At 42.4% G+C, this 13,628-nt stretch overlaps 3 protein-coding genes across 3 annotated transcripts; 1 reads left to right on the top strand and 2 right to left on the bottom strand.

Moving 5' to 3' along the window:
• Positions 1-602: 602 nt before the first annotated feature.
• Positions 603-2,967, bottom strand: mrpl30 (mitochondrial ribosomal protein L30). The gene is made up of 5 exons (XM_088605877.1): positions 2,636-2,967; positions 2,170-2,247; positions 1,796-1,942; positions 1,132-1,205; positions 603-783 (listed from the first exon to the last, which is right to left on the bottom strand). Exons 1-5 carry the CDS (start codon positions 2,681-2,683, stop codon positions 651-653), a joined length of 480 nt encoding a protein of 159 aa, XP_088462003.1. The 5' UTR covers positions 2,684-2,967; the 3' UTR covers positions 603-650.
• Positions 2,968-3,165: 198 nt separating this feature from the next.
• mitd1 (MIT, microtubule interacting and transport, domain containing 1) lies at positions 3,166-8,518 on the top strand. Its single transcript, XM_088605866.1, has 7 exons — positions 3,166-3,721; positions 4,278-4,379; positions 4,588-4,724; positions 5,735-5,821; positions 6,546-6,658; positions 7,238-7,298; positions 7,883-8,518. Exons 1-7 carry the CDS (start codon positions 3,577-3,579, stop codon positions 7,982-7,984), a joined length of 747 nt encoding a protein of 248 aa, XP_088461992.1. The 5' UTR covers positions 3,166-3,576; the 3' UTR covers positions 7,985-8,518.
• Positions 8,467-9,828, bottom strand: lipt1 (lipoyltransferase 1). Its single transcript, XM_088605854.1, has one exon. It carries the CDS (start codon positions 9,701-9,703, stop codon positions 8,552-8,554), a length of 1,152 nt encoding a protein of 383 aa, XP_088461980.1. The 5' UTR covers positions 9,704-9,828; the 3' UTR covers positions 8,467-8,551.
• Positions 9,829-13,628: the final 3,800 nt, after the last annotated feature.

Genomic DNA, 13,628 nt, shown 5'->3' with positions numbered 1-13,628 from the left:
TGCTCACATCTGATGCCAAGAGCTGGACTGGATTAATGCTAATGCACCAGAATACATCCTCCAGTCCACTGTCTGGCCCGTTGTTCCTCTTAGGGCACATAGATCTGGTTCATCAGGCCAGCTGCCAATGTCATCACTGAAGGGCCTCAAGTCCCAGGCCCCACTTAGTGAAATAGTAGTGAAATAACCTGACCGCTAGTCAGAACCACAGACTCACTTGCCATCCTCTGGAAGAAACTAAAAGCCTATCTCTTCAGGACATATCTGACCCCAGAGCCACGTTACTGACAGTATTCTAATCTTACTACTTACTGACTGATAAACAGCACTGACACTCTTTAGCACTACTCAAAATCCCAACAATCAACATTGTGCTCACTGCTTTATGTGGTTTTGTTGTTGTTTTATACTCCAATTTTCTGCTCCCTTTGCATCTTGAAAAGGATGATTTGAGAGGAACTAATCCCCCAGCCAAACAAATTGAGAATTCTAAATTCGGACTTGGGAAGATGAAAACCCAGCACCTGAAACAATTGCTCACTTCTTTCAATAATAGCATATGCCGGAAAGGATAAGTGTTCAAACAGTTCCTTACAACTCAGTAGGTTTCAATGTTTTATTATACAAAAAATTCAAGAATTTGGAGTGAGCTACGATTCAATGGCTTTTTGTTCCAAAGGCTTCAGACAACGTCTTACAACAAGCTCCCCGGTGCTCTTAAGACACGTGTCTGCCAGCTCCTCTTCAGTTGGGAGTCCATGTGGAAGCTTCAAGGGCTGGATCCTGTTGAAAAAACAATTAATTTAAAAACTCCATTTTCAGAGTCCTGACTCTACCTTCCCCTTTCATACAACAATGATTTCTTACTGGAGATCAAAGGGATTCTAATGAAAGAGTGTTGATATGTTTAGAATAACACAAAAACAGCCAGGCAACATATTGTGGCAATGCATTGCCCCTAAAAAGGAGAGGTAAGCAGCCAGAGACTTTCTGGGGTTAATATTAATATATAAAAATACATTTTTAATGTAAGAAGTATTTAAAGAGTTAGTTTCAAGTCTATGCTCATGAAAACAAACTTGGCTGTGAATCTCCTCTGCACATTCATTTATACAAATTGTCAGTACCAACCTCAGAAGGTGCTTTACAATTTTCAGTTTTGCGTTGACAGAAGGGATGTTTTTGTGCACACGGGGCTGATGAGCCTGGAAATAAAATGCATGGACACACAGAGTGGGTAACGATAATCTCTTTCACCTGTGGTTTGCTGCACTGATGTCATGTTCAAATCCTTTTGCTGCATGTTGAAAGCATTCATGTCTTCAAATTTTCATTTTTGGGAAGAAAACCCCAAAGTAAAAAAATAGGTGTACTCAGTTTAATTAGCTCAATTAAAGGATTTAAATAAGTAGTAATAAGTGTTTAAATAAGTAGATCTTGGAAGCTGAATTTAGAAGGCTCCACTTTATAGATCAAAAACACTGAGTTTAGTCTTTACCATACAGGTTTGTAGATATATATCACAATCTAAGGAAATCCCTGAGAACCTCACAAGAAGAGTTGCTGTGAAGTTACAAAACCATTTCTACAGGATTGGGGCTCCACCAGTCCATTATCAGACAGGTCCTACAGAAGATTCACAAACCTTTTCTCAGCACAGCACCATCCATTTTCAAAACGATATGAATGCAAATTAAAGTCCTGTCTGTGTGAATATGATCAAAGGGATCGGTCTGATCTTCAGACATGGAAGAATAATCGCATTGGCTCATGAGCCATCGTTGAAGGGCAATACCTTTCCTAACCCCAGATCATGCACAATCTTCTTCTCCCAGTAGGGGCGCCGCATGGTGCTTTTAATCCTGGTGACGAGGTGCAGCTTGTGCGGCTGAGCGGGGTCACCCCCATATTTCTCGTGCTCTTTGGCTCGTTCTTCAAACACCTGCGAAGACACGACGACCAGCCTTTTGTCACAACACCCTCTATCAACGCTCACACCTGTCCAGCTGGAACGAAAGTCGGGCCCCAGACCTGAACTGCCATTACAGGCGCTAATCCACGCACCTGGACGTGAATTTGGTAAATACGTTTTACCAAAACAAGCAGTCTTACACAGTTATAATAACGACATTCATTAGTTGGATCAGTGCAATACGGCTGCGACCTCACCTCCGGAGGAATCCGCGATTTGGTGAATTTGTAGCGACATACCGCGTTCCACGGAAAAGGCAACGCTCTTGTTAAATCCTAGGGGGGAAAAGTACATTTAAACATCTTTCAAGGCAATCTGAAAATTAATAAAAAAATGTAAAAGCAAATACGCATCTCGTTTGGGTGTGTGCGCTACATTTAAACCGAAAGGATTTCTTCTGCATTGAACTAATGCATCATTCACAAGTGGTGCGGAGGAACCAGTTTCACACCATACCTTTGCAGAGATATTTTATCCCATTTTCTGTCAGTGTTCTAATTCTACAAGACTGATATTTACGTTTACATACCATAATAACGTTATGATGTTTTAATGTTAGATTATCACGTGTTTTAATGACCGCTAAAGCGTACACTTTTATGTAAAAAGGGATAAACGTAGCAGTTAATTCTGAGCTTTCGAGTATGTAAATTTTACTCTTACCTTCCACCCAGCTGAAGGTTTCTGAAATGCCCTACAGAGCCCAGCCATCCTGCACGAGTAGTCAAAATGCCTTTACAGTAGGTAATGTCTCTCAGTGCGGCTATGAAGGTTATAGCAAAAATGCTCCTCGAAATCCCATAAACCGGACCAGCAACAGGGAGATTAAAAAACAGACACGTTAATTGTACCTTTCTCCGCCGCCAAAAAGCAAAACATTTCCAAAAAGTTATTCCAGTTAAATAAAAAAAGCTATGGATATAGACCTGTCAATACTGTATCCAAGCATACAGCAGGAAGGAGATCTATGTTCCGCAAGCTATTTGCACCGGTCTTCGACACACTCCACTCTTTCGAGGTAAAAAGGTTCCTACCTCACACTTTATGAGTGCAAAAACAAATGGAAAAGGAAAAGGAAAATAATATCAAAACATATATAGTTATATAACATTTATATGTAAAACATTTCTATTTAGAATCTTGTGATTTACGAAAATAATCCTTGTGTCAAACAGCTGTTTCTGTGGGGTTGTTTTTGTGCGGCACAGCGCTGTGAGAGGGGAATCTGGTATCAGGAAATGCTTGGTTACTGTATGTTAAAAGGACGGCGGATTAGACCGTTCCTAGTTTCTTTTTACGATATTTTCAAAAGAAAACAAGCAGTATGCTCAGTTATTGTGAACAGCGGAAAGTGGGTTCTCATGTGAACTTATTTTAAAGCGTTTTTTTCTGATATGTAAGAATGTCATGCATCTTAATTTAGACAGCTAAGACAATTACAGTGTTGAACTTACATGCGTTCTTCATATTACTCCGTCGAATTCAATACAGACTTAATTTTAGATGTTTTTACGAGTAAGTTTCAGTGTCAGACCACTCTTGGCACTGTCTGTGCAGGTTTACTTTACAAAGACAGGGTTTAAAGACCTGCAGGTGTAATAACCATGTCACGGAACGACGTGTCCGGCATTGAGACGTCGGCAGTTTCGGTGTTGAAGAGAGCTGTGGAGCTCGACCAAAGCTCTAGGTTTCAGGAGTCTCTTGTCTGCTATCAAGAAGGCATTCAACTGCTGCTAGACGTGCTTAAAGGTAAAAAGGAAAGCCCCTTAAAGACACAACCTCTAACTGTAATACATTTCCTATAACTTTCACCAACAGTGGTGACTGAATTGTGCTGTGAGCTCTCATTCATAAAATGTGAGTAATTCTGTCCAGTGAGGTATTACAGAGATGGTGGATGGTTAAACAGTGGCATCTCTGAAAGTAAACCTGGATAATAATTGGATCGTGTTGTGTACTGTTGCTGTTTATCTGTAATTCTGGTAAACATTTTTACTGGTTCACATATGTATTGTCACTCAAACATGTCTTTCTCTGTATGGAGTGTATGTGTTTTCTCTCCTTCATACCTGATGGTTACTGTTTTGGCTATACCAAACTACTTTACACCCACTCACCAGCATTTCCTTTTGATTTATTGTGCTGTATAGTACTGTTTGCAGAATCTATGTAATTAACTGTGAAGGCACTCTGTGACAACTTATCATGAAGGGCACTGTCCAAAAAGCCTGTATTCTTCTGTGAGTTCTGGAACTGCACTAGGTGCTGTATTTCTAATTGCCATCCATGCTGTCTCCCTTCCTAGCCATCAAGGATGAGTCAAAGAAGACCCATTACAGGGAGAAGATAAGGGTGTACATGGAACGGGCAGAGCAGATCAAAAACCACCTGAAACAAGAAAAGGAAGGTATTGCCTTTATACCTGTGCTTTTGTGCCGATTGGTTGTCTCAGTGACTCACTGTGAAAGCGGGACGATTTCAACTATGTAGAGTCTAAGTGATACAGTGCAGTGCATCAAATTTATTAGTCACCAATTCCGAAAATATCCAGATCTTTTTCTTACTCTTCCTTCTGCAGGCAACTGCTGAAAAAGCACTTTTCCTTTTCTTTCCAGAGGGTAAATATCACGAGCAGATAAAAATTATGGAGAACGCCACAGGTTATAGCTACGAAAAGCTCTTCAAACCCTACATCAATGAGACCTTGACTGAAATCTGGGTGGAAGACCCCTACATCAGATATTTTCATCAGGTACAGACACTTTAATCTTCGCGTGTTATTTAGGGTGGCAGGGAGGCCTGCCTGGTGTCTCACCTTTCTTGGGCCAGGGAGTACGATTCTGGCCTGGGTGGCTTTCTGTGTGGAGTTTGCATGTTTCCCCTGTGTCCACGTAGTGATTTAGATTACTCCCACTTGCCAAGATGTGCTGGTTAGGTTGATTGTAGTCTCTAAATTATCCTTTTGTTATAATGTGTGTGTGGGGGAATGTGGTACCAGTCTCTCAGTATGTGCTTCCTGGTTAGGGTCCAGGTTGCTGTGACCTGACCAGAATTGAGCAGCTTTCTGATATTGGACATAATCGTTTAATGCAAACTATATAAATGCTTCACCCCAGCAATCACTGTTATAACTAGAATAATACATTTACAGTTTAAACTACTGTTAGTCATGAAAAGCACTTTGATTCACACTCACACTAGTTTTCACTTTCATACTTGTGCAACATCCCACTCCGTGCCTCTTGGGTGAATTGTGTGCAGCCTGAGAATTAACAAGGCCTACTATTAGGATCAGTAGGTTTGATTTTACTATCTTTCTACTCCCCTCCTCGCAACCTCACTCCTCTAATTCTAGTCTCCTGTCTGTCTGAGAGACAGGGGGACAGGGGTGGGGGACACTCCTTCTCCAGTTATGCCCCAAAGCTCTGGAACTCCATCCCTAAGGATATCAGAGAGTCACCTTCCCTGAGCTTCTTCAAATCTAGACTGAAAATGTTCTGTTTAGAAGGGTTTTTATTTAACTGGTTCTGTGTGCCCCTTGGCTTTCCTACTATTTTCCACACCCCCACCTCCTATCTGCTCTCGGGGTTTTTTGTTGTTGTGCTGTGAAGCAAATGAGAAGCCACTTTTAAAGGTGCTATGGTGCTATTATGTTATTACCCTTCTTTGGAAATGCCGTTCAGTTTACTTGATGTCACATTTCCATTAAGCTGGCTGTAGGTCACCCCAGATCCCAGATTGTCACTAACCCCTTTCTTCTAGCTGTATAACTTCCTGCGGTTCTGCGAGATGCTGTTGAAGGCTCCCTGCAAAGTCAAGAGGATTCATCTGCTGACCTCGCAGGAAGAAGTAAGAGTTGTCAATCACAGAAATGCGCCGCTGTCTTCTCACACATTTCAAGGCAGCAGCCCTGCTCTGATGTATTGCTCTGGTAAAGGGGTCAAGATAATGTCACTCCACACTCAGACCTGTCTTCTTTGACACAAATTGGCCCTACCTGTAACTTTAAATAAATATCTTGACAGTTAATTGCATGCTATTTTTGTTTTGTTTCCCACAACTGTTCTTAAAAATTCCAGGGTATCAATTTTCCTCTCCATTTAATATCTGACTGGCATCTCATATTACTGAAAAGCGATGTTGCACTGTTGTTTTTTTAATTATTGTATATGGCATTAACAAAAAGACAACCCCCAAGTTTAATACATTAGAAATATGTGGTAAATCACATGCATAAGTGGTAATTGCATGTCACCTTCTTTGTATTTCTGCTGTGTGTTACTGTGGATATATCTTTCAATACATTTTTATGACACCACACTGCTGCAATAACAAATCTAGTTCATATATTAAAAGCTAACTACTAGAAGAATATGGTGCTGTAAGTGAGATCAATTGTCAAGATGAATGCAAAAAATGAGAATCTGAAACATTGCAGTTTAGTGATAAGTTGATGATGTTTGGAAAGATTAAATGATTTTGGTCATTAACGGGTGCTACATTTCTCTTAGTATTTTTATATGAAATGCCCCCTTTCTCACCATATTCAACTGTTTTTCTTGCTCTGTATTAGGGTGACAGCTCCACCCAAGTTGGTGCGTTGGCAGAGATAAAGCAGTCTCTGCAGAATCATGGGGTAACGCTAACCATCGAATACTCAACCACTATTCATGACCGGGAAATCAGGTTGGCAACGTGCAAACCACATCAGCAGCCGCAATACAAAATAGTGTCAGATGCTCCAAAAAATTAGAGAAGATACCATCTGCCTCTAGCCTCTCCCTCTGTTTTATCTTCCTTGCTACTTACATGATCGTATTGTAGGTTATTCCGATGGCTAACAATACTGTTATTGTAAAATCCACTGATTTCAAAGCTTCCAATAACATATAATAAATTAAATTAAGAATCAGGATAAAATAGAAAAATGAAAAACAAAAATTATTTACCTGCTATTTCCGAAGGAGGGTAAGATATGGATGTTTACAATAATTATGTTAAAGTGAATGTACTGTATAAACATATTAATACAAACTTGATGCTGAATTAGAAATTTGAAATACATTTATAAGCATTGAAATTTTCAGTTCTAATATAAAAAGTCAAAATTCTGTGTCACAGTGGGAATACAAACTTCTTACATAGTGCAGCAGAGTCTTAAAATTAAGACATTTGATGTTAGCTATGATTACCTTAATACTAGGTAGCAACGTTTAGGGAAATAAATTTTGGACAAGGAACAATATCTCTGAATAATTTTAACAGATTCAATAATGGATGGATAATCAAGATTGGAAGAGGGCTGGACTACTTTAAGAAGCCACAGGTACAGTCTCACTTATTATTTCAAGGTTTCTTATATGAGAATCACTTGCCTGGAGGAAAATGTGTTTTCCTCATTACTGTAATGATTCCTTCTATTGTATGGCACCTTTCCTCTTGAAGTGACCCAAAGCACTTTACACATAGGAAAGGACCCACTTGACAGCAGATCAAAGGGAGGAGTGAGACATTTCTTCACTAATAAGCAGGGAATTTGGGAAGGACAACAATTTAGCAGAATTTACAGTGTTAGCAGTTTAATGCCTAATCCAAGATTGGATTGGTTTATAAATTCTGGTCCAAATGGAGGAGTGCCACCTACTGGTCCACCAACACAATGATGTGGTTTTCTGTGAAGGTCTCCTCCCAGTACTGACCAGGCCCAACCTTGCTGAGCTTCTGAGACCTGACATCAGATGGTAGTAACACTGCTATTCTTATTACAAATAGCCTGGGAATTGCTCACAATTGTCTTTTAATATTCATTAAACTGTGTACTGTACATGTGTGTATTTCATGTTTACACTTCAATGTAAAAATAAGCAGCAGATGTAATTCTAACAGAAACTCTGTGTCTCTGGTGGGCAGGGTAAGTTCTCCATCGGCTACTGTGACTTCGACCTGAGACAGTGCCAAGAGACCACAGTGGACATTTTCCACACAAAGCACACAAGGACCACAGACCTTTAAAAGACTTTTATGTGTTATCCATTTAAATGTTTTTTTTATTCAACCCGTGCAAAAAAAAGGTGTTCAAATTTGAATGTATTGGTGGTGTGGATTTCTAAACTGTCAGAAACAAATGTTGGTCTTAAAGTGAAGAATTAAATGGATGCTTATTTAAATTTGACAAACAACTTTGAGTAGAATGACACTATTGTGCTGACAATTGTCTTACCATTTCTGTAAGAGATTTGTCATTCACATTCCATCTCAGCTATTTTGCCAATTTCTTTTTTGCAACTAACCTTTTTTATGTCCAGCTTATGGACAGTGCATTAGGACACCCTGACCCACTATGTGTATATGAGGAAATAAAAACATGTATTTTATAGTCCTTCTGTGGATGAAAACTCAAATAGGGTGAATGCACATTAATACTAATAGTGTTTTGCTGCACTTCATACTGAAATAGATTTGTTTTTCGTTATGAACTGGTAGCATTCAGTGTGTTCTCTGTATTTCTTCTCTTTATTATTAAACGAGCTTTTGTACAAAGGCAAAGAGTCAGTGTTCTGTTTCACACGCCGTTTGACGTCATGCATGTGTTTCCATCACGGCCGCGACATTTTCACACAAAACGCCCCACTTGTCCCGAAGCTCGCCGTCGCCCGGGCACGTCCTGAGCAGAGCAGCGGTCAGCACCGCGGTTTCGCTGGGACAGAACCTGCTTCCCACCAGCTGAGTGGCCAGCTGTTCGCACACTGCCGGCGGCACCCAGTCCCTGTGTGTTCCTATCGCGCAGGAGACTATGGTCCCGTCCTTCACCTCCATGTTCAGCGTTACGGCCGCGTTGGACTTTTTGTAGCACACTTCGAAACTCGTACCGACGCTAAACCGGGGGGTCTTTCCGTAGACCCACTCCCAGGTCTGCAGCGCGCGAGTCAATCTACCGATCCCAGGAAGCGACGACTCGTCCTTGGGGTCGACGGGAGCGACGCGGGGCTCCAAGCCGTGATGCGCAGCGTACTCCGCCGCCACAACCTCCGTGACGGCCCTGCAGTCTAGGGACGGGTCTATGTCCGTAAGGTTCAGCACGGGCGAAGGCACGCTCGGGGTCGCGTTGCTCTTAATGCCCTGGCATGCGCCCTTCAGCACAGCCGACAGCACGGTGGTGTCCGTCCCGCACAGCAAGGTGCAGTGGTGGTAGGCGGAGGCCCTGCCCAGCTTCGCCGCGGTGCCCGAGATCTTGAACCGGCCGTTCAGCAGGATGTCGAATCTTTCCGTGGCGTGCACGTCCAGCCCGGGCCGCAGGGCTTTCAGGGCTCTCGTCACGATGCCCAGATTCCTCGCTCTGTCGTACCCCTTCCGGGACGTGAAGAAGGTCAGGTTGACGTTGCCCAGGTCGTGATACACTGTCCCGCCGCCGCTGCGCCTCCTGGCCAGCCCTATCCCCTTCTCTCTCAGCAGCCGCAGGTTGCACTCCTGCCAGGGGTTCTGGTGCCGGCCAATGACCACGGCGGGCGAATTTCTCCAAATAAAAAGGACGTTCCTGTTCTGCAGCTCTACGTTGTCGTGGATCCAGTCCTCAACAGCCAGATTCTCATAAACATCCGTAGACAGCGATTTCAGTACGAGACCCCTGCAGCCCTCCTCGATGAGAGGTGTCGAGGTGCTGTGGGGTCGCCAGAAAAGTGAAGGCGTGTGTGTTTTCAGTACACGCACCCTCAAAGCAGTCCTCATGATCATGGCGACCGGACCACTGGACCACCGGGTCCAGTGCTGAAGACTGAACACGAGCGAATCACTGAGACAAACCTCCCTGCAGCTACATGTGTGTTCGGCATCCGGAGTCAGGTGAAGGTCAGGCTAACACACAGGAAGAGATTCCCGCAAAAGGAAATATTTGTTTGTGGGATACAGCGCCCCGTACCGGCAGTGCATGGGAACAGACATTAGGGACTCTCCTTGAACTATGATTCATAGGGCTCGGTGTTCAACATCTTTTATTAGAGTTACGGTATTGACACTAAAATACCTAAGAAAAACATCATTGACAAAAATACACATGAATTACTTTTTTAGCTTCTTATAATCTAAGTATTATTTTATGTTAAGAACAAACGAAAGGAGGGCATTTGCCACATTTGAATGCTGTTAGCTAATTGAACCAAGGAACCCCAATGAAGCATTTTTTAAAGTAGCCGGGATGTCGTCTTACACAACATGGTTGTGTTGCTTGTTCCCTACTCCCACAACCCTCTATGTAAAGAGACATCTCCTGTCCTCGGTTTTAAGTGATCTTCCCCTTAATTACACATTGTGTCATTTGGTTTGCATTTCATTGTTTATTATGACATCCATGGGATTAGCTTTCTCAGTGCCTTTGGGGATTTTAAGCAGTGAATTTGAGACTTCCTTGTCAAGGACTAAAACGATTAATTTCCTTCAGCCTGTCATTGAAGAGCATTCCTGCGATCCCAGGAATGTACCAAGTCTCTTGTCTGTAGGGTGCTTTGCCCTTGTACACTGGATTTCTGGATGTTTCTGGATTTGCACTGCAGGGATTTAGTTCCTATTATAAAAGCTGATGCTAGACATGCTAGACTGGTACAGCAAGGCCCTGGATAAACAGGACAAATTAGCAATGATTATTAAACAGCACAGATCATCCACCCATCCATTTTTCTAACTGCTTTATCACAGGGGGAGCTGGAGCCTATCCTAACAAGCAAAGCGGAATACACCCTACAGGGTACACACAGACACACACACACACACACTCATACCAGCCAACATATCTACCAGTCTGTCTTCGGACTGTAGGAGGACCCCACACAAATATGTCGAGAACATACAAACTCCGTGCAAATAGCACCCCAGGTCCAGAATTGAACCCAGGACAGCAAGACAGCAATGCTGACCACTGCACCACCCTGCCACCCACCAGCGTGGATTATAGAACACATGATCAAATAGAAAGTGCAAAGGTCAATCTGCTAGACTGTTGATGCATATTTCATCACTTCTGTGGTTTGAAAGAAGTATATACATCGGCTACTGATATACAGTGCCTTGCAAAAGTAATTAGATCCTTGCACGGCCTTTACAATTTGATGCTTTAAAGTCTGCAGTCAATATTGCAATTAATATTGGTTATTCTTTAACCTAGTCCATACATTTAAAGCAAAACCCAAAAACCTAAATAGATAATTACAGATGAGAGAAGGCCATTTGGTAGATAAAAACTGATTTAAGGATCTCATCCAGCTGTTTCCTAAAAGAAGCTGGAGTATCAGCTTAAACTACACAGCTGGGAGCTTGTTCCATACTCCCACAACCCTTTGTGTAAAGACGTCATCCTGGCATCAGTTTTAAAAGCACTTCATCTTAATTTTTGATTGTGTCTGAACTTTCTTTGTTAATCCTGAAGAATTCCACTGAAATAACTCTCTAATTAGTTTGGACTTCTTTATGAAAAATATATTGGCTCAGTGGTTACATGTTTCATCGAACCTTTTTAATAAATTCTCACTTCTAGGAGTTTTGTTTAGGTATATGTGTTTTGAAAAATCCTGACTTTGTAATGCCATTTTCGAAATAAATGATAAGGATAAAATGCAATCTGTGCAGCAGACGCTTTCTTCTTAGAACGCGTCAGTACGGCAAATACAACGCGGTAAATAACCTCCAGGAGTCACGGTTTGGAACAGAAAGTCACAATTATTTTTTTCTGTCATCCGCTTGATGAAATTGCCGGTTGCTTGACAACCCGACCTCCCTTCGCACATTTGCGTTTTAATGAGACCTCAGGAGAACTGCAGAGATACCGAGCATTCGCGGATGCAATATAGTCAGGAAATATATTTTCCAAACGGATTGCAAAAATTGACATTTGAACAGTGGAACTGGAGGTTCAGCCGAACGAAGCGACAGCGACTGTACTCATTCTGTTTAGGAACCGCAGTTTTTCAGACCTCACCCTTTTGGTAAGTCGCTCTGGGACTGGAGCGCACTAGTAGTTACCCGCTAGAAATGCCGTACAAGCCTAAAACGTACATGTAATGCACAAATATAGTGTTAGTTCGTATTCTTGTGCGTTGAGCTATGCCTGATTATTAAAAAGTTGGTTCAAGCGAAGAGTGCTAAGACTTTGGACTGCGACTTCGTGTACTTTATTTGTCTAGGGACCCGGGGTGATGGGACTTTGCTTGGAGAAGTCCTCCAAGATCGCCTGGTCGTCCGTGTCGCCCAAGCAGCACCTCACCGTGGAAGAAGATCGCGCCGTCGCACGCGACTGTGCCCAGGAGCGCATCGAGCCGTCGCGAGTGGAAACCGGCTCAGTGGGGAGAGACAGAGAGACGACGGATTTTGTAAAAGAAAACGACGGTTTGCAACTGTTAGACTTGGAGGAGTGTGAACGATAACTATAACGTTGGCCATAAGAAAATAAGTAGTTCTGGTGGGTAGCGGCGTCAGCATACGTGGGCTGCAAATGAATAAGTAATAGGTTTATTCCATGCTGAAAAGAGAAGAAATTAAGCACAACGTTTCGGCCGTGGAGCCTTCTTCTAGCTCACACCTGAAGAAGGTTCCACGGCCGAAACGTTGTGTTTTTTCTTCTCTTTTCAGCATGTAATAAACCTATTACTTGTTCCAAGAGAAAAGAAGTTGCCAATTCAGAAATCTTATCTATATTAAATCGATGTGGTTTCACTGCGGATTTCGCTGAACTGTTGATGACTGAGTTTCAGTCCAAGTCAGATACTATGGCTGCAGTTTCTGCACTTGACAGGTATCTGTCTAAAATGAAGACATTGACGCAACACAACAGTTGTTATCTGAACTGTCAGGAGACCGCAGTTACTTTATGGCCCCAGGCTCCCAGCATCACTAGGTAGGTTCAGTGCTGTTGTTGACAGTGCTGAAAGCAAGGCCCTTATGGAAGTTAGAAATCTCGATTTTCGTCATCGTTTGAAGTGCATGTCACAAAGCTCAGTCTCTTTCAGGCGCGTAACATGGCTGCGTTAAGAATCTTACTCTGGCAGGTACAGTTATTAATGCATACATGTATTTAATTAAGAAAGGACTGGTGTAACACCTTGCTTGCTTGGGTATCCGCCGATACTCTAGCTGACCTTTCAGAACGGCCATCTGTCACATTGCTCCAGAGGCAATTTCCGCCTGGATTGATGTCCCTTTAACATTTTGTAATATTTCTTAAAGTATAGATAGTAGGGGGGTAGTTTAGGGTTTAAATTGAGGAAAACAGACTTCGACGTGTTCAGCATTCTGTAACTCGTGTGCGAGCCGAAAGCGTTGTTTGCTACAGAACACTGCACTTTTTATTATTTTAGTTTTACTCTTGGTGTCAGCGCGGAAAATTGTTGCGCATTTTTTGTGTTATATTGCCTGTGTGCGCTGTTGCACCTCGATTCGTGCTCCTGAAAGGCGCTTGAAAATAAAATTGTGTCACTTGGATTTTCACAAGGACTGCAGCGTGGGCCCGTAATCCCAGGAGAGATGCTGCTGAAATTCCGTTGGGAAAAATAGGTCAAATGTTTAGCTGTGTAAAAATGGTTACGAATATGAGTCACTTCGTTTATAAAAGCGTCTCCAAATAAACTGACACGTAACGGAGTTCTTAGTGGGGTGTGCTTGACAGACTGTTGAA

This window comes from Lepisosteus platostomus, chromosome 2 (genome assembly GCF_059453375.1).
Source record: "Lepisosteus platostomus isolate fLepPlt1 chromosome 2, fLepPlt1.hap1, whole genome shotgun sequence".
Classification (NCBI taxonomy): Eukaryota; Metazoa; Chordata; class Actinopteri; order Semionotiformes; family Lepisosteidae; genus Lepisosteus; species Lepisosteus platostomus.
Note: the sequence above shows the minus strand (reverse complement) of the source record. Positions and strands in the feature narration are given on the sequence as shown.